The 20,801-nt window shown below is 42.5% G+C and overlaps 1 protein-coding gene across 1 annotated transcript; it reads left to right on the top strand.

Moving 5' to 3' along the window:
* The first annotated feature begins 3,965 nt into the window (after nucleotides 1-3,965).
* Nucleotides 3,966-20,474, top strand: E2F7 (E2F transcription factor 7). The gene is made up of 11 exons (XM_054275686.1): nucleotides 3,966-4,235; nucleotides 6,194-6,362; nucleotides 8,765-9,046; nucleotides 9,693-9,851; nucleotides 10,902-11,039; nucleotides 11,868-12,062; nucleotides 12,706-12,790; nucleotides 13,439-13,958; nucleotides 14,855-15,125; nucleotides 16,394-16,818; nucleotides 17,372-20,474. The coding sequence occupies exons 1-11, from the start codon at nucleotides 3,984-3,986 to the stop codon at nucleotides 17,546-17,548; spliced, it is 2,673 nt and encodes an 890-aa protein (XP_054131661.1). The 5' UTR covers nucleotides 3,966-3,983; the 3' UTR covers nucleotides 17,549-20,474.
* The last annotated feature ends 327 nt before the right edge of the window (nucleotides 20,475-20,801 follow it).

Below are 20,801 nucleotides of genomic sequence, written 5' to 3'. Positions count from 1 at the left end.
GAAGGTTCTCTGAGAGTTTATATTTCGTTCTCTTCAGCAAATTGTGGTGTACTGGAACTTGCTGAAAATAAAAAAATCAAAGTATTTTAAAAATTAACAAATTATAATTATATGCAAGAGACAATATTTAGCTGTTTTCTACATTCTTATTGAAAAGAAATTTTTTCTATTCTTCAAAAATTACTAAGTGAATATTTTTATAAATTATCAGAACCGTGCCTTGGATTTTTTCTTCTGTGACAACTCATTAGTAGCTCATGAGCTATTTCAGAGGGAAGTTCTCCCACAACAAAACAAGACAGGAATAATGCTGCAGCACGTCTGCTGTTGCAACTTTAATAAAAAATCCTAAATACAAAATAAAAATCTGAAATACACTTCAAAACACAAATTTAATTACACTGTACAGAGCAAATTTCTCCAGAAAAGGTCTCAAGCAAAGAGCAATTACTTTCATAACTGAAGTATTCTTCATTGCAGAAAGAGATGATTTTGACAATTTCCTTTTTTTTTTTTTTTTCCCTTTGCTTGTGTCTCCATAGTCTCAACAGGTACAGCTATAATCTCATCACTGCACCGCTCCACAGGCTGCCGGGATTTATTTGATTTGTTAACTTTGGACACGGCTCCCTTCCAGTTCTCCCTTTATCTGGGTATGTAATGAGGTCCCAAAGGAGGGAAACCCACAGAGCCGAGTCTCCGGGAAAAGCGAGACCGCTCCCCATGGCGTCTGCTCGCTCTACCTCCTCGGCAGCAGACTCGCTTCGGGGGATGAGGTGGACGCCACAAGCTCGCCCCCCGAGCTGCCCGGGGCGGCTGAGCCGCTCACCCCCCGCCCCGGACGGCGCTGCCCGGGCGCGGACACCGCGGCGGCGTTTCCTACGAGCCGGTGGTGGGGCGACCGAGGCGGCTCCCGCCTCTCGCTGCCTCAGCCGCCCCTCCCCGCTCCCGGGGCAGAGGGGCAGGGGTTCTCCCGGCGTTTCCCGCGCGGCCGGCGGGAAGGGCGGGCGGGGGAGGGCGGCGGCGCCAAGAAAAGGAGCGAAACGGCTCCGCGCGGGCGGGAGCTCCGTCCCGCGCGCCCGCTGCCGCGCGCCGCCTGCCCGCGCGCTGATTGGCCGGCGGCGCGGCCGAGGCTCCGCGGCTGCCGCGCCTGATTGGCCGGATTGTAAAGCGATGTCTGAGGGCGCCTGGCGGGAGCGGCAGAGCCGCGCGCCCCCCGCGCGCCCCGGCCCCGGCCGAGGTGAGGGCGCGGAGCCCGCCGAGCCTCCCGCCCCCTGCCCGCCTTCCCTCCCCGCTTCCCTCCTTCCCTCCCTCCCCGGGAACGCAGCCCCGAGCAGCCGCGCTCCCCGCGCGTCCCTCCGGGGACGGCAGCGGCTCCTCTTAAGAGCCGGGCTAAAGGCGCCTTCTCGCTTTGCAGATGGAGGTGAGCGTCCTGGCGCTGCGGGACCTGGCGAGCACCCGGCCGGGGCGGCGGGGCCGCGCCGAGGCGGCCCAGAAGGTGAGCGGGAGGGCCGGCGGCGGGTCCGGTCCGGTGCGGAGCCGCGCGTTCCCTGCAGGCGTTGTCTGGAGCAGCGGGCCGCTGCAGGGAGAAGAGGAAGAGAAGGAAGGAGGGAGGGAGGGCGGCGAGAGCGGGGTCGCCGCGGAGCCCCAGCCCCGCGAGTGCAGGGCCGCCGGCCGGGGGCCTCGGGGGGAGTCGGTCTCTGGATCGCGCTTCTGTGGCTCCTGTGGGCAGCGTCTGAGATGCCTGTGGGCAGCGTCGGACCTGCTCTGCCCTGTTACTGTACAGCAGCATCTTACCTGTGAGCGCTTGGGCACTGGGATGGCCAGCACCACCCTTAAGGTAAAGAAATAATCCAGTGTAAGAAGCCTGAGTCATACCAGCCTTGTCAGTAAGGGAAGTGATTGCCCTGTGGCACTACACAGCGGGGAACACCATTTAGCTGAGTAGAATTCACTCAGTGATCTCAAGTATCCCAATGGCTACCATGTGGTAAGGTGGAGAAGGCTCTTGTAGAGACTCATAGTTCTAAAGGTAAGAACCACAAGGTTCTTAACTTGGCACAGGAATAGTATGGTTCTGTTGATTAACAGTAGTTTGAGCACACTCATGGATACGTCCACCATGCTTGCCTTCTGGCCCGTATTCATAAAGTGCAGTTCTCCAGTCAAGAGGCTAAGTAGGGCCACTCAGCAAGGAGCAAACTCATTGTTTCAGTAATGTCTCCTGAACTAGATGCAATTCATGACCTGTTGTCCATGCTAAATCTGAGTCCTCCAAAATTCACACAGTTCTTGTCAGATTCCACTCCTGTTATATCAGAGATTTGTTTCAACTCCTGCTCACACACTAAGTTCATCAGGCTGGCCTTTCCTGTCCTCTACCTCATACTTCTACCAACTGCCCTTGAGATTTTGTGCAATACAGGTAGGACTTCACAGAGTGTTGCAGTTACTGAAAAAAAAAAGAGGAGAGAGGGTAAAAGTGTTTCTTACCTTAGCAGGTAATTATGACTGTAGAAAATAGAAGATCTGATAGTAGGAAATAAAGATTTGAAAGGGCATAGTCATGTAATTTCATTGTGGTATTTGCACAAAAACATGAGGATCTGAGGTACTGAAACAGCAGGTTGCTTCAGCTGCCCTCACTGCAGTTCCATTGCCACCAGCCATAATGAACAGGAACTTTGGGGGAAGATAGACTTTATGCATCACTTGAGGGTTGATTCACTGCCAGATGTGAAATTGCAAGAAAATGTTGAGTGTTAACACTATATGAATATATATTCTAAGAAGTACCATGACCTCTAAATTGACCCCTATTTATCACAGTGTAGCAAGTTATAACTGGCTGACTGTTAGTTGTAAAAAAAGAGATGTATTTATTACATCATTTTGGGTAATTCAAGGATGAATGTATGCAGAAGTGTTCATCAGTGCTCAGAGCACAATCCTTTTGATGTGCCAAATTTATTTCCAGTCTGAATGCTACAAAATTGCTCCTAGTAAAAGTCAGTTTCAGTTGTTCCTAAAACTTTTTTCTACTTTCTAGCTAGATGTTCCTGCTAGGATGACCTTTGGAATCACCCATTTAAATATATTTCAGCTACAGAATAATTAAATTACTTCAAGTAAAAGGCAAAACTTAAGAAAGTTCTTGCGGTAGTCCAGAATAAATTAATATTTTGTTTCAGGATTTTATTCAATTTCTGAATTGGATTTCTTACAGCACAAAATAAAATACATTATATCAAGGTACCAATAACGCTTCCTTCAGTTGGTCCCTTGAAGTGAGTTCATCTATAGTGATAATTCTTGCAGGTCCATAGCTGAAATACAAAAAAAGCTTGATGGCAGCTAGGGACTGGAAGGAATTGAACTTCATTCAGGAAATGATAAAAATCAGCTGATGTATCAGACTTTTCCTCCTAGCAGGTCTTAGCTGTAGTAAAGGAACAGTTATGGAGATTTTCTTGGTTGGTTGCACAGCAGACAGTGCAGATGAAAAACTTGCCTTGCTTGCAGATGAGGTTATGTCCCCTTTAGTTTGATATTTTGTGAGTTTGAGCTGCATCCCCAGCATGGCTTTTAACCTGGGATCTTTCAAACAGAACTCTACTTTCTTGCTAAGTGTAATGTGACCAGTGCATGATTTCAGTTTCCCTGCAATTTGGTGATTTATGTTTGTGGGCAATGCTTTCTTGCAAGAACAGTCAGGGTTTAAAAGCCTGGGAGGCCACAGGTTAGACTGATTGACCTCAGGTTCTGTATTTCAAGGCAGTATCTCAAATACACTTCTTCCAGTATAGCAGCATGTAGAATACTTTAACATTCCCAACAGAGGCAAATATAGCTGTGAGTGCCAAGGCACAGGTCAGTAAAAATAACTTCATAAGAATCATGAAATTGATTGATGGAATGTTTTTTTCCTCTTGTGTCTAATAAAACTTTGTTTTTAATAGGAAAACATATATGATCGGTCCAGGATGGCCCCAAAGACTCCCATTAAGAATGAACCTATTGATCTATCGAAGCAAAAAGGCTGCACACCGGAAAGAAACCCAATTACACCTGTTAAGATCATTGACAGACCTCAACCTGATCCCTGGACTCCTACTGCTAACCTGAAGATTCTGGTTAGTGCTGCTAGTCCTGACATGAGGGACAGGGAAAAGAAGAAAGAACTCTTCAGACCCATAGAAAACAGTGAGCAGAGTGACACACCTGATTCGTTACAGGTGAGACTCAGAACACAATTATCCTACATTCAAGTAGGATTCAGACCTTCCTTAAGTTGCTCCTCAGATTTCTTCCAACTGGTTCTTTGCTCCCTGTGGAATGGTGCAGAAATGCAAGACATTCCCAGGGACTGCTGCCTACACAGCAATGTCTGAGCAGTAGGACTTCAAAAGTAAGTGAGTTACTAGAAATTGACCTGAGATCCACTCAAGAGCCTGAATATTACTTAAAAGGACAATGAAGGAAGTAGAGCTTAAATGTTTGATTTCCCCAACTGAAGTACTTTTGAACCACATTAGAAAGAAAAATGCCAGATCTGTTTTGAACAAGCATCCTTTTCAGAAATAAATTTGACAGTGATAGAATATACTCTCCAAATCTTAGACCCCATCTGCAACTGTCCTGCAAAGTGGTCTGCCAAAACCCTTTATTCCCACTTTCCCCCCCAGCTCCCAAACTAGTGGTCAGAAAGCAAGGTCAGGCATTAAAATTTCTACTTCACAAGACTTAAGCGATGCAGGGATGGATTCCTGTCCTCACTTCATGAAGTCTGTCCCTAGAGACAATGACGTCAGATTGTAATAAGCATCGTTGCAGTTTTCTTCCTTCGTGCTTTTTTTTTTTCTTGTTCCACTGCTGCTTTTCCTCTCCTGCTTTATTTCTTGTAGGCTATCCTTCCCTGTTGATTTCCACTACAAGACAATAGTTCTGGGTCCTTCTACTGAGAAGCATCATTTCATAGGTACAGATCACTCTGGAAGTGTAGTTTTTACAGCAACTGCACTAGCAACAGTAGTGTAAAAAATTCTGTTGCTTTCATGGTCATAACAAAGCAAACAGTTCCCTAGAGATTATTCCTAACATAGTGTCCAGTAGGTAAAAAATAGTTGATATTTAAGGTTAGTTCGTTTTACCACTCCAAGCCTGCTAAGATCACACAGCATTTTTGGAGTGGCTACTATAAAGAGTTCAATTATTTTCTAGTTTATTATATTTCATTTAATAATTTTCTATACTTAGAAGGGTAACATACAAAAGAAGGAAAAGTTTTAGAGTAAGAATACTGCTATTTCCTTACCACGTAAAACTCGGTTCTCTCAGAGCACCAGCCTGCCACAAGGTAACTTACTTGCAACTAGCTAATGACAGTTTAAGATCCCATAAGCTAGGAAACACAGGTTTCCACAGCTACCACCACCTTCAGCTTCTCTTTGCCAGAGGGCAAGACTTCTTTTCCCTTTTATAACACAGAAGATAACCCTAGAGTTACCAGTGCAAAATAATCCTCCTTCATTCTTGTTTTGTGATAAACATGTCTCTTCCTACATTCTTGCCACCACGGTTTTGCTGGTTTCTGTTTTTTCCCATTGCAGGGTCAGAAAGACCACAGTCAGACCGTCCTACAGAATTACTTAAGCTAACATCTTGACTAAGTTTAAGGTTCAAAGACTGAGTAGCACCTTTTATAGTTTCTGAGGAAAGTGCCCCCAACCCCATCCCCAATCACCAGTTTCTTCAAGTGATAGAGTCACTGTAAAAGTCAATGAACAGAGGTATTGCAGGAACTTCTTGATGGCTTCTGCATCTCCTGTTTTATTAGATCCAGAAGTATTTGAGAGCATATTCTTCCTTCTTTCCAAAAGAAATTCTCTTTCCAAGTATAGTCTTGCCGTCTACTAGTCTTGGGTGTTGATCTTACTGTTTTTTTTCCTTATGCGTGACCACTATTTTATGATTGCACAGATAAGAATTTTTCTGTAGCTATCTTGTGTGATGAAATAAGAAGAGCTTGCAGTTGTGTTATTCGAGTGCTGTGTGCTTTCAAGGAGTCCATGTTTTTATTTTTTAATTAGAAAATCTGATCTTAAATATTGATAACATCTGAAATAAGCCTCACTTTACTATGTCTTGCTTTTAAAAGCTCTGCACTAAAGGGTTAACATTTATTTTTTAACAGTATGATATAGTAGATGACAGCACGGTTGATGAATTTGAAAAGCAGAGGCCCAGCAGAAAACAGAAAAGCTTAGGACTCTTGTGCCAAAAGTTTCTAGCTCGCTATCCAAATTATCCATTGTCAACAGAGAAAACTACCATTTCTTTGGATGAAGTGGCTTCAATTCTTGGTATGTATACCTGTGAAACCGGGGTAACTGATCACCTGGGGTTACCTAACAGGTGGGCCTTCCAAAGATCATATTCTAACAGACTACTTTCAAGATCTGCCTTTCCCAGGGTCTGGATGCTCTTCTAATCGTACTAATCAAGAGTTGGAAATGCCTAATATTCTTCAGTGTCTTTGTTGTTTGGTAGCACTACCATTTTGAAATCTGCTTTCTGACTTTCTGCACTTTTTGGTAGACAGATCTTGCTTCCAGCTGTTTACCAACTCTGTTACTTACTTAAATATTCAATTCATTAAATACTGAAGGAAGTAGGATTTACAAACCCTCTGAAGGAGAATTTATAGACCACAAATTTTGTCAAAATGAAACATTTGGGGAAATGATTGCAAACTGGCATGCATAGAAGATCAGTTGTGTTTACTCCTTGATTTCTGAACAGGTTTGACATTGTATCTTCCAAGATCACATGGTTCATGAAGGTTACCTTACCTTTCAATATCACCTTGTGATGGGAAGGTGCTAGGAGAACTGCAAGAATACCATGAGAAAATGTCTTGTTTTAAGTAGCTCATTTGCTGGTTCTGCTTTTAGGTTTGGTTTTAATTGAAAGATTAAAGAACTATCTGCAAGAAGTAATAAAACTTGGGAGAGAGGACTCAGACAGGACACATTAATAGCAAAAATATTTGAGTCCTTGGAGAGGTTGTTTCTTAGCTACGAAGGGCTTTACAAAATTGGACTTAAACTAAATAAATCTTGTATCTACATTTAAAACTCAGGTATCAACAAAAAAGATGTAGCAAAAATGAAATTTGTCTGTTTTAGGAAGAAAAGGAACAGGAGAATGATGTCTTCTGTAAATCTGTTAAGAAAGGCCTCGAAATACCCATTTATTTGCTTTGGTATAGTGAATTGGAAATAGAATAGAATACAGATTAGGTAAATAGATAAATTATTTTTAAATTAGATTCTACAGTTACTTCTTTATGTGCTTGCATGAGATGTTCATGCTCCAGCCTTGTACAGCTGAACGTGAATAGTGCTTTATTCTGTGTTGAGAGTGGCATTAACTTGCTTTCCTAAATAACAGAAACTTTCTTCTAATAGTTAATGTTGGAAATTTTACCTCCCAGAAAGGGGAAGTTTTGGTTGTCCTTCTTCCCTTGGTTTTCCCGTCCTTGCTTGTATTCATTTGCTTCCGTGACCACGAAATTACCCCCTGCTGATGTTGCTGCTCTCAATGTAACAGATGATGTCCGTGATACAGCTTTTGCTACAAATGTATATTGCTTTGTTCACGGAAGGGATGCGGAAGGCCGCAAAGGGGGCTGTGCTGCTGGTGCCTGACACATACCAGGATGTGTGTAACACTCTTGTTTTTCTGAATTATGTTTTGTTCCAAATTCTTCACACACTTGCAAATGCTCATGGATTGTTTCACCCAATGTGTATTTTATGTTGGTAAGTATTATGCCTAGTCTTCAAATGGGTAAACAGGTACATCATGGCCTTGCCTCCCACAGGGAGGTTTTCAAAACCTTTCACCCTAACTAGCACTTGTTCCACTCAGCTGATGTTAACTTAGAAGATTTTTGGTGCAGATGCTGCCGCCAGCGTATAGTACATTGTGCTACATATAAGAGCCAGGCTTCAAACAGCACTGGACACAAGCTCACAAGGACAGTGAGCATGGCCACCAACCAGTTCATATTCAGTCCCCAACGTTGCTCATATCAGTCAGGCTGAACTCAAAATTGGACATATTTCATAAATTTCCTATAGGACTAGACCCAGCCAGCACTGATAATTTGTTTCTGTTGTGTTTGGGAGCAGTAGGTCTCATTCTACAGCACTCTGCTCCTTGTGAAGCTGTTGATGCCCCTTTACTTGGTACTTGCTTAGCAAGTAAAAGTAATTGTGTCACTGTAAATGCAAGTGGAGGACTGCACTCCCCCTGGTTCCTGTATGAGGGTCTTTTATCTCTGTGCTGTGACAGACCCTTTTCTGCCCTGTTACACACAGGCTTGTGTACAGGTATGTGTCTGCGTGTTGAAGCTGTCTGTAAGGAAGGGCCAAGGTGCTCTGAATACCCTGAGGCAGTTTGGGTAGGTCTGAGTGAATGGGGCTGGCAGACTGCTGTTGGTTCTAAACACAGTGTAGGTACTTTGAGCTGAAGCCGTGGCTGGGCTGGAAGTTACGAAAGCGGACAAAGAGCAACACACCATGGAGCTGGCCGTGCACAGGGCAGATTTTCAGTGTGCAAATATAGATGTAGCTAATAGAATGAGTCCATGTGAACACTGAAAATGTCTATTAGAGAGCAACCTGTTCTCTGTTTGCTTCTACTGAACTAAGATGAGCATCTCTGTCTCTTTTATCTGCTCCCCCCACTTCCCAAACAGGAGTTGAGCGGAGACGCATTTACGATATTGTTAACGTCCTGGAGTCATTGCAGTTGGTCAGTCGTGTGGCCAAGAACCAATACTGCTGGCATGGCCGGCACAACCTCAGCCAAACTCTGAAAATGCTTCAGGAGGCAGGAGAGCTGCAGTACAGAGAGTTAATGACCTCCCAGCACAAGGAACAGGACTTAGAGTACAAATTTGGAGAACAGAAAAAGGAAACTATTCCAGATTCTCAAGACAGACCATTACTGGACTTTTCAGAACAGGATTGCACCTCTGGTAGGATGATTACTAAATGTGTGATGATACACAGACACAAAGTCTTTTTCTCCAGTTTACTATGTCACTTTTTCCCTTGCTTTGCCTTTAAATTAAATAATAAAAAGTTCTCCTTTGCAAAAAGGTGCTGAATTCACCATGGAAGGTACAGAATTCTTCCTTCTATTCTGTCCCTAACATAGGTCTCAAGACAGATGTTTCTGTCTGTCCTACAGACTGGCAGGAAGTTCTGCTGAACAATCCAGTTTTTTCCCCACCTGTATCTGACAGTAAATGCTTTATCCTGTCAGAAAGAATCATCTTCATTTGTCTGCTCTTTGCATGCTGCCCACATAACACGTGATGGTTTTCAGTTACAAAGTCCATTAGAGTCACAAAATTACAGTGGCACAAGCTGTGTAACATAACATAGAATCAGCTTTGGAATTTCACTTTCTAAAAGCTATTTCTGCAAGTCTGAATTTTTCTTGTCCTTTGAAGAGAGACTCCTGTCTGCATTAATCAGTTATTTGCTGCCTTTCAATTAATTTCTGCTTTCTGGCAAGGAAATACTTTACTTATTTTGTGTGTGAGAAACCTTCTTACTAGCTTTCTGGCTGTGATGGATAACATATGCTAAGAGCCTTGGGTATTATTTGTAACACAGCATCTGCAAACAGCAGAAAGGACAAGTCATTGCGGATTATGAGCCAAAAGTTTGTCATGCTGTTCCTTGTCTCCAAGACCAAGATAGTCACTCTGGACATCGCAGCAAAGATACTGATAGAAGAAACCCAGGATACAGTGGACCACAGCAAATTTAAAAGTAAGATGGCTAATGAGAGGCAAATCAATCAGTCAGTGAGTAAAGAAAACAGGGCATGTTTGGTCTGACAGCAAACAGACACCAGTACGTAACAGCAAAAGCAATTTGTGCATCTTTTCCTGGAATATGTTCTGGGTTTTTTTTCATTGCAAATGCATATTTGTGAAAACAGAGCTCGGTGTGGAGAAGAGTCACTTTGACAATTATCTCCCAAGTTCAGTTTCAGAATAAAGAAGAAAATTCATTGTTGTTGATTTTTTTTTTTATACTTAAACCCTGTTTCCTGTACTGCTCTGAATGATGTTTCAGAACTGAAGCACATTGATTAATTTAATGGAATTAATTTTCTCTCTGGAGAAATATGTTCCTTCTCCTTTTTACCCCAGAAGTCTTTTACAGCTGGATGGCAGGGTTTGCTTTCAGTTAGTGAGGATTAGTACTTCAATCCCTTGGATAACATGGGAGAACTTAGCATTAGTAAATAAATCTTCTGAGATAAAGACTTTAAAGACTTAAAAGTACTTTTAAAATACAGTACTTGCACTTCAGTCTTGAAATTCTACCCCAAGTATAAGAAGAAATGTGAGGAGTTTAGCTGGAAAATATGTAGATATCATAGTCAGCTCAGAGATGTTATTTACTAGAGTCACAGAGATTTTCTGAGTGTGTTACATTTTTAGAAATTATAAATATGTGTCTTCTTGTGATCAGCTGTGCACTCTTGTGCCGCTTTCCGCCAGCTTCTCTTTACCCATGCGGAGGTAGCTGCCTTTTCTGGGCAAGTTGCTGTAATCACTCCCTAACCTATATCCATCCAAATGCAGTAGACGTGTTTGAACCTGAGCAGCTAAGCTATGAAGTAGCAGTGACAATCAGGTGGGACCTGGCATGGCAGACTTCATGGAAGGTGGCCTAGGTCCATCCCAATTTGATTTGCCCCCCTCATCTATGAAAGCTGTGGTGATAGTCTGGAATGAAATTAGCACATGAATATGTCCTGTATGCATTGTAAACCTGACTCTCTTATCTACTCCTGCCCTCTCTTGTTAGCAAAGGTACGAAGACTGTATGATATTGCCAACGTTCTCACCAGCCTAGGCTTGATCAAGAAAGTCCACGTCACAGAGGAGCGAGGACGCAAACCAGCTTTCAAGTGGATTGGGCCTGTGGAATTCCCTGAAAAAACTGGTAACTTGTGTAGCTTGCATTTATTTTCTTTTTGCTCTGACTGTCCCTTCCCAAGTGGTAAAAGGTTGTTTTCTGTGTGTAAAGAATGGCTCAGCATTCAATGCGTACCCTGCAATTATTAATTGCTGCCAGCTCAACATTTGCCCTTGTTAGACTTTGCACCCAAGATCTGGGTCTGTGGAGGGGAGTTAAAGGATACTGTGTCTTGTAGGTATGTTTACACTGACTTAGATAACGGTATGCATAACAGTGTGAATTGTAGAGCAACAGCAGATAGCACTGACATCTTCAAATCTGCGTCCACAGCTGTTCTGGGTTGCAAAATTTTGGTAATTCCTTAATAATTGTACAGTGCATTATTTTCTTTGTAAGGGGCCGTAACAAAGTACAGCAGGGCTGTTTCTTGCATATGGCCCGTTCTACCAAAGCTTTGTCTGCTAAGAACAAGGTGGTGGGATAGCACATCTCTGTAAGATGATGTTCCTTGGCTAGAAGCCAGAGCAAAGGGAAGCCCTTTGGCTTTGATATTTGCATCAGGACAGTGCCAGGAACAAGTAAAATGAAAGATAATGTAAATACTATCTTAGTACACTTTCTCCTCCTGGCTAGCACACTGGAGTGTAGCTGCTGCTGTAGCTGCTATGGATTGGATAGGAAGGAAGCCCTTATCTTGTCTACTGGTGCTTACTGAGTTCTAGGTTTGTTGTGAGGTTTGAGATAATATGGAGGTTGCCTCTTCCCTTAACGCCAGGTTTGGTGATATGGCAGAAGCATAAATGATGAGCTGTGTTACCTGAAGGACTGTTGTACAATATTATGTCCCTACAGATGAGCTGAGAGGACATAGCTCAACATCAGATCCTCTGCCAGAGACACAGAGAGGAGCCTGTGCCCAGTACCAGACCAGTGCTACTGGAAAGCAAAGGTTTACACGTCACTCTTCATTTAGCCGTGCACAGACTTGTGAAGCAACCAGAAGGAAAGTCAGTTCTGAGCCTAACAGCCCACATCAAGAGAGGCAAGGTAACTACTAATGAAGCATGTTCTTTTCTATCCCACTGGACCTGCCCAAATGAGGGCATGCACCAATTTAAGGCACTTGATTGAGTGAATCAGCATAATTAAATATGTGAACTATTCTTGGGAGGTACCTGTATTTCTACTGTGCACATGGTAATGAAACTTCTGGTTTAGAGCCTCCAGTCAAATGCCTAAAGTTACATGAGGTGGATTTGGGCCATAACTGCAATTGAATCTGCAGTTTATTTTCTACAGGTAAATATTTCTGTTCTGTACTAACAGCAACTATACTACAATTTCTTCTGTGTAACTTGATTAAGAAAAAATTTTTAGCCACAAAATGCTTGCTTTATTTTATGGTTCCTAACATAGTGAAATGTATTGTAACAATCTAATGGATAGTTGTTAGATAAAGTAATTACAGGGTTTTTCACAGTTCCCTCTTATAGGAAATAATGATGTTGAACATGTCTCCAGTGGGACTGAGAGTTCTGAGTGTCTTGCAGGTTCTGGCTCTAGGTGATTAGTGGATGTTATAAAAATGTGTCAGGACTGAAAAATTATAGCAATTATTTTATATGGCCAGTATCAAAATATGTTTGGTAAACCTGTCTGTGATTAATTGAATTCCTCTTTGTTCTTTCAGCCGGTATTGTGAATTCAGATGAAAATTGTTCCAAAATGATAAATCTAGCAGCTGTCTGCAGGCAGAAAATAGAGGAAGATACTGGGTAGGTTGGTCTTAGCGGTTGTCCAGTTACAGCTTTGTGCTTGTCATGTTTAGTTTAAGGATAGATTCCATTGATGAGACTGAGATATAAAAGTTTTACAGTAACTTAAATAACAAACTTAATAAAGTCTTGTTATTACAATTTTAATATTTTAATATTGCTGGATATCAGCATGGCTTTTTGTTTTTTTCCCATGGTCATTTTACACCCATCTGTACTTGTACCACTGTTGGTGTTTTGCTTCAGTAGTTCTTTCTGTCGTATGTGTTTATGTAGGTCATTCCTGCATCCTTTGCCCTATTATCTGGGTAGGTTGAGCAAATTATGATTCTGTGGAAGGGCATCTCTGTCTTCTCTACACCTATTCCAATTTGAATTCATTTGTGAATGATTGACTAGTCAAGTGCAGCCAAAAGCATTATTGGTCCATCAGAAACCTGAGAGCTCTGCTTCTGTGTTACTAGAAATGATAAAAAGTGACCCTTCTTGTAAATTGTGTAAAAATTGTTGTTTGGGGATTGCATTTTTCCACATTTATGTTCAAATATATATCTCTTTGCTTCTAAGGATAAAATAGGTGTTTAATTTTGGAATAAATATTTTTCCTTTTTTCATTACTATTTGGGGTTTTTTTTGTTTGTTTTTCAGGAATAAAGCTTGTGACACCGAAACGATACTAAACTCAGCAAAGAACTCCAACATAAGTTTACCTTTCTCCCTTCTTCCAGTTCCTGGGGACTCTGATTTTTGTGTTAACCCTTTGCCTCAGGCAGTATTCCCTGTGGTTCAGGCAGATGTGCCAAGCTTCTCACTACCAAATGGTATAAGCAGCCAGGCTTCACACCCTTCCACGCCAGCAGCCTCCAAAACAGAAAATGGAAAACCTACCCTGGTCCCCAACCAACCCTTCCTGTGCTTCCCATCTTCATCCCTTTTTATGTTGTGTGGTGGTCTTCAGGAAAATACTGTGAGCGAGCCCCTGTCCGCTGCAGGAGACCTGGCAAACAGGAGCGCAGAAGCTCAGGCTGCTGCGCCTCCCACTGCCTGCCAAAAGCGCAGCTCCCACAAGTGCTCATCGCCCTCTGCACCTGCAGATGACGAAGAGCCAGCTGCCAAAAAGCGGACTTTGGAGCACAGTGATCTGCCCCTCTCACTTGTAGTACCCAAGGTAAAGTGAGTTTCATTATCACTTAGGCTTTCTCATAGCAAGGAAAGACTTTTGCCTAAGACAGTGTTTTCAGAAAGGAAAATTCAGTGCACTGCTCTTGAGAGATAAACATGCTGCCTCCCACATGTTCATAAACTTGCCAGTGGGCTGTGTCAGGAAGTATGAGCATTAACTGGGAGATGTTGTCACACCACCAGGGGAAAAGGGACTTGGGTTGCTTTGCATAGTGATGTGATGCTCAGCTGTTCTTTGGAATTAGTGTCCTGATCATTTCTGCAGCAAAACAATTGGTCAGAGGGGAAGAAATCAATATAGTTATTACTTCTCATCTTCCCCTGTTAGCTTGAGCTTTCCCAGACAGCAGCAGCATTGCTTACTCTACTGAGCTATAGCAAATGTGATTTGCTCTTTCCCCCTACTCTCCAGCCTGAGTACCTCTCTCTGAGGCCCAGTGTTGCCCACAGCAGGCTGGTGAGAGAAAGATAATGATGATGGTGATGTGCAGTTATCTCAGAATTCTCTTAAATACTGAAAGTTGGGGTCAAGCACAACATCATGTCATATAGGCCATTTGAATCTTGAATATAAAACATTTGATCAAATGTTTTTCCTTATCAATAAAAAAGTAGTCCCAGAGGTCAGGTATTTCTTATGTAGTGTATCCAAGCACTGAATGTGAACTGCAGCAAACAGCACAGGGTTTAGGCGTCGCTAATATGACTCTTCAAATCCCCAAACGAAAATTTTAACTTGGTGATTTGCTAATCAGGTTTGTGCTGCTCCTTTGCACAGATGCATGAGGAAGGTTCATGAGAGGTATTGCACTGTTTTATTTCAGTTTGGAAATAAATGGAAGTAAATGGAAGTCTTCATTTCCGTTTTTGTTTTTTGCTTAGAAGCCGCCTGAGTCACCCAAGGCAGAACCTTCCCCAGGAAGTGGCTGTTCAGCTTCTGTACATCTAGAAACAAATCATCTTGGCCTTGCAAGTTCTGCTGCTCCAGAGGAGGCAAACAAGGAGTCCACTAAGCCTTTAGATTGTCAGGAGCAAGAGAAACAATCCCAGAACAAAGACCCTGATGAACCCCCTCCAGGAAATGAGCACATCTCTAAAGAAAATGCCAATCAGCCTTTCCAACCACAGTATCTTTATGTTCAGCCTACTGCTGGTAAGGACAGCCATGAGACCTAGAGGCACCCAAGCCTCTGTATCTGTTCACTGAGCAAATACTGAGTCCTACAAATAGGTGAATATTTAGCATTAAAAACCCTGACAGCAGTTCTCTGTAGTAGTTTAGTAACTCTGAAGTCTCTTGACTCAATGTGAACTATTGCTCCTCTGAAAAGTGACATTTTTCTGAGGTTCCCAAACATTAATAGCATTGAACAATGTGGGGTTTGCATGCCTGAATTATGTGCAAAAGACAGTTATGAATTATGAATTCTGAATTATGTACAAAAAAGACAGTTATCCAACATTCAAAAGTCAAAGGAGCTGGAAGTCTAGATTTGGCAGAAAGCTGACCAATATAGAACAGCAGCATCCCCTGAGTGTATGAATTTCATCATCTTCAGACCTTGTACTGTCTTGTATCATGCATTATCAGTGTAGCTCCTGAAACCCAAGGCACTGGGAATGTAGCCAGCCCTGCTTGTATGACACTGTGGGGATCTAGAGGAAGCAGCTGCAAATACTGCAATGGGATTTCGTGTCCACCATGTTTTGTGCCTGTGTTTGTGTGCAGTGGATGACTGCTTTGTAGGAACAGAATGTGTGGCAGATTTGCCTGACTACTGCTTTAGTCTTTTATTCACTTGTGACACGGAGTGGGGTCTATGGCATTTCACTTAGGTTGGAGATGCTCAGTTTAAAGATGCTGATCCTGGTGTTTTGGAAGGTCAGACAAGCTGGGAGCCAGAGCAGCCTCTGCTTCAACACAGTAGTTCAGCTGCTCTCAGCAAAATTAATGCCTCTGATATATCCTTGTGGGTGTCTCCCATTTGTTTGGTTTGGTTTGTCTGGCTTTTTTTTCCTCATTAAAAGTAATGTCTATGTTTTCATATAGCAGAGGACGATTCCAGTTAGTGGAAAAAAAGAGTTTGTTTAGTTTTAGCCAGGATGTTGCTTGTAATCATAGAAGCAGAAAACACCAAGGGCTGTGGTTGGTACTTCATATGACCAAAGTAAATGGATGCATGTACAGTGAATAGACAATTAGGGGGGGGAATGGAGGCAAATAAGGAAAGGGAACTGGACAGCAGAGTTAGGGGATTGTGATGCTTTTCTTCCTTATTTTTTATTGTTTTGTCATAGTTTACTTCCTTGGCAGACTTTTCTCTAATGTCACATACTTTTCCTATTGTAGATGAAGTTACAATAGTTTAATTCTCTTTTTCAAGATTATTAATGCTTTGGTTTTTTCTCTCTTTGGTTTAGGATTAAGCAGTTTTAATTTTCTGTTCTCTGCAAACCAAGCCCCTGGTGCCATCAGCCTGGCTGCAAACCAGTTGCCTTCTCTAAGTGTACCCTGTGTCATGGTGCCATCAGCAGCCTTGGCTTCCTTCCCTCTCGTCTGTTCTCCCTCGTTCACCAGCCCTCTTTCCTCGGTTCCTGATGGCTCCTTCTCAGCTGCTGCCTCCACGAGTTTCAGTGTGTCCAGCCTGGCATCCCCCAGCCCTGTGTTCATAAGCACCACGGCCGTTGTCACCCCCAAGGTCTCACCCGCCCCTTCGGTGGATCCACAGCAGCCAGCTCACCCCGCTCTGCACCTGAGTCCTGTGCTCACAAGATCCTGCAATGCTGTTAAACTGGACTCCCCCGTGTGTATGGGACACCCGGTGACCCTTCTGAAGCTGCAGCAGGTAAGGGGGAAAGGTGGCCAGGAGTGGTGATGAAGGAGCTGTGCAAAGTGCTTGATGGCAGCGTGTGTCGCAGGCTGGTGCCTCTGTGTCAGTGCCCAGTTGGCACGCTGAGAGCTGCCATCTTCCACTGAGCTTGTGTGTGTCCATCTTAGGGGTGGCACAACGTGTGGGACACTGTTGAAGTCATAGCCCAGCATAGCACGTTTAGTCCTGAACGGTGAAGTGGTTTTATAACTTACAGAAATTCTAAAGTCCCCCAGCAATCTAAGGGTTTTCCCCCATCTGTCATTATGTGTTATGCTATGGCTACAGAGAAACATTAGGAGGACAGGAGGGTTGTGTCAGAATTCTGGAATCAGCTGGTTGCAGCACTTTTCAGGTAGTGGTATCCTGGATTATCCCCTCAGCCCTGTTCTGACCTCTCTTTACTATGTAATGGAAAAGGGTACCGGGATTAATGTCTTCCAGCAGTCCTCTGTTTGCCTGCTTATGTGTAGACTTTGAGAGAACTCTGCTGAATCACTTTGGGGTTTTGGTTTTTTTTCACAAATAGCCTTCATCAACTCCTCTCACTCCCAAGAGTATTCGTCCTGCACATCATGAGGCATTTTTCAAAACTCCTGGAAGTCTTGGAGACCCTGTGGCGTGGAAGAAAAATGAAGGCAACCAGACCAGAAGTGCCAGCTCTGTGCAGAGGAGACTGGAAATCTCTAGTACCAGCCCTGACTAATTCCACTCTTTGCAAGAGGTGGGCAGATTGTCCTCTGACCCTGTAACAATTACAAGAGACCAAGCTCTTACCTGGCAAGAGGAGCATGTTAAAATATCACCCCTTTTGGCATGCTTCCCCACTATGCATTCACCCACTGATTCTGTTAGCCATCTTCTTCAAAGTCACCCTTGGTACAGAAATCCTTTTAATGAATTGATCCTTCAGTACTGATTTGAATCCAGATTCTGTGCTCCACACAGCCTTGTGGGCATCAAATTGTAATTGTGATTTTAATTTGGAAAACTCTATTTCTGTGAGGAGATGCAAACAAATTATTTGGGAGTCCCCAGGGGTTCTTTATTCATGGTTTAAATGAGGTGTCTAGCACTTATCTGGGGTAAGCATTTCATTTGCATGTACTCTGCTTACCCTGAGTAAATCTGTGGTGAAAATTATAAACTCTTGCAGTTGTGAAAGCAACTGCTTCCTTGGTTCCAAACTATCAAAGCATGCCTCTGCAGTGCAGCCTCTTGCTTTTAATTTTGTGTGTTGGAGTGGGATTAGTGCAAAAAAGGATTTTTGCAGTTTCAGAATAACAGATTTTCTCAGGGTAGGATTACTTGAATGTCAGTTCGTTGTTGTACAATTTGCCCAGCACTTGTGGTTAGAAAAACCTAATAATAACACGGTATGATTGAATGTATACGTGTGAAAAATATTAAGACCAAAATAACTGTGAATGTTAACATTTTTATAGTTATGTTACTGAACTGTATTCGTCCTTGGGTTGGTTGGTTTTTTTTGTTTTTTACTTTGATCAAAATTTGCAAGTTAGATGTAAAGAATACAAAACCTGAATGGTTTATCAGATTTGACAAAGTGATTTGAGAGAGACAAACCACTGAGAGGACTGTGCTAAGATTTCATCTCCTGTTTAAATATCCACTCTAGACTTTATGACCAAGGAACACTCATAAGTCATTAACCTCACTCATGATTAGATTCAGTCTAACCTGAGTCTACTAAGTGCCTACTTAGCTGTTTACTTAAGTGTACTTAAGGGGTATGTACTTAAGTGCCTAACTCTTCACTTGCAGGAATTTTGTGACTAGTTAATAGTGCTTTTGAGTATGTTGGGAAGACAAGGGAGATCTTATCCATATAAACCAGAAAAAGAAGTTGAATAGAGCAGGAGCCTTGAGTTTTAAAGCAATATAAAAAATTAATAAAAAATTATCAGTATACCCTAAGAGAAGATAATGAGGAAGAAAAGTCTTAACAGTTCACATTCAGAATTCTCAAATAATAGATGGTGCTATTATCAACATAGAATATAATTTTAAGAGCTAATGCTCTTATGTTTGCATATGTTTTCACTAATGTAGCAAACTGCAATTAAATTTGTGCAGTCTCCTGTTCAAAAGACAGAAAGTGTTGCTGTTGACATCACATTAGCCTGGACTTTTAGCAAATGGCTGGCATGGTCAGCTCTCTTTTTGGTACTGGCATTGATTTTCCAAGGGTAGATGCACTCTTGGATGTGCTATTTCGTTGGTCAAGGGAGATTAGGACTTTGAGGCTGGGGATTTGATGAGGGCATCTTATTTTTATAATGAAAATGGAATTTAAGAAAGAATTTTAGTGAAGCTGAGGGTTTGAGTAATGTGGCCTTCTCTTAGAATAGACCAATAACAGGCTTTGAGAGGGCTTGGTTAGCCCTGGTTCAAACAAAATCTGTAGCAGAATTATCATAGGAAATTTCAGGGATGGTAAAGAGACATCTTCAGACTGCTATTTTTTTTTTATATTTTAATGACACTACAGTTATGAAAGTTTACAGTTTTTTCTTCTGAATTATTTCTTCTTATACACCCACTTAGATGAATTTTGCTTTGAAAAGCAGTGTGTAACTAGCACAGTGCTGCCCCTGCACTTCTGCTGGGGTGCATGTGTTGCTGCTGGGGTTCCAGGGAAAACAGTGGGTGCTGATTCTCCAACCCTTGTCTCTTCTCTCTCCCTCTACTACAGTACAGCCTTTTAGTGAAATGGCAGCTGGAAGCAGGGAGGAGGATTAGAGCTAATGTTGGCTCTTTGCTCCAGTTGAAGCATCATCACCAAAATTGCCTTTCGTTGTTGGTGATGTTACTGTGTGCCATAACTAACTTAACTATACTTGAAAATGCAGGGAGTGGAAATGGATTTTCCGTTTCCAATTTCTGCTTACAGTTTTGAGCTTCTGTAAATACAGCAGGTATGGAAATGAGGGTTGACTCCCTCTTCTCAGTGAGTCATGGCTGGAAAGGCAGGTTTTGAGCCTAGGAGAAAAGGATGTTGATATGCTGTCTTGATTTTTGTCAATGCAAAATTCTCACTAAAATAGAGTGAGACCACTGAAGCAGTCGGGCAGCTATGTTCTGTACCTGAGCTGCTGAACTGGGCTGGTGAGGGGGAGCAGTTGGCTGTCAGGAGGGAATGGGTTTACCTTTCCTATCTTTACCTTTACTGAAAGCTAAGAATTTAAATAAACTACGAACAACTCATCAGCAAAGCAGCTTTGGAAAAGCAGAATTTGTATTTGCGCTGAGACAAAGTGCATACCCAGGAAGTTCTGCAGGGTTTGTGAAACCTTTCTGTCCCAAGTCAGTTGTTGAGGAGGCTGAGCATGTAACTTATACTTGAATCTATCTGCCACGTTTACATTTCTGATTGATTGTCTTCTGTAAATTGGTGCTATTTCTGTATTTAAAAAGCTGTATTTTTTATGTAAAGCTGCTTCCAGTTTGGTTTTTTTTGCACTGCTAGTTTAATATAGATATTAATTTTATTGCTGTTTATAACTGTTCTTCAGTCATTAGATGTCCTGCTTTCCCTGCTCTCTAGCTATCTGTTTACCTGTCAGCATATAGCTTTACTCCAATCACACTGTTGGTTTGAATATTTTTTTATACTATCTGTTAGCAAAATATTAAACTTTTACAGAATAAAAAAATGAACTTAAAACTGAGGCTCTGATTTCAGTACGGAAGACTTTCAAGGACAACCTTGAAAAGAAATATTCCTGCACCACATGTCCAGGTGAGGAGTCTTTGTTGCCTGCAAGCACTGCAGGACTAGCAGAGGATAGATACTAGCTCACCCCAGTGGCTCCAGCCCCCAGCTATTGCCCACAGCATTGGCACAGTTCCCACCCAGCTGCTGCAGGCACCAGGACCAGCGCGATGTCAATTGGCTCTTAAAGTCCTGGGGCAGGCCAGGGCGAGACTGAGTGACC

Source organism: Melozone crissalis, unplaced genomic scaffold, assembly GCF_028551555.1.
Source record: "Melozone crissalis strain CALT ecotype California unplaced genomic scaffold, PUWL_Pcris_2 ptg000004l_1, whole genome shotgun sequence".
NCBI classification, from domain to species: domain Eukaryota; kingdom Metazoa; phylum Chordata; class Aves; order Passeriformes; family Passerellidae; genus Melozone; species Melozone crissalis.
Note: the sequence above shows the minus strand (reverse complement) of the source record. Positions and strands in the feature narration are given on the sequence as shown.

Excerpts from the sequence above, each read along its gene's own strand:
- E2F7 (XM_054275686.1), top strand. The coding sequence starts at position 3,984 with ATGGCCCCAAAGACTCCCATTAAGAATGAACCTATTGATCTATCGAAG. Across the intron at positions 11,040-11,867 it reads GGAATTCCCTGAAAAAACTG|ATGAGCTGAGAGGACATAGC; the intron begins GTAACTTGTGTA and ends ATGTCCCTACAG. Across the intron at positions 12,791-13,438 it reads AAAATAGAGGAAGATACTGG|GAATAAAGCTTGTGACACCG; the intron begins GTAGGTTGGTCT and ends TTTGTTTTTCAG.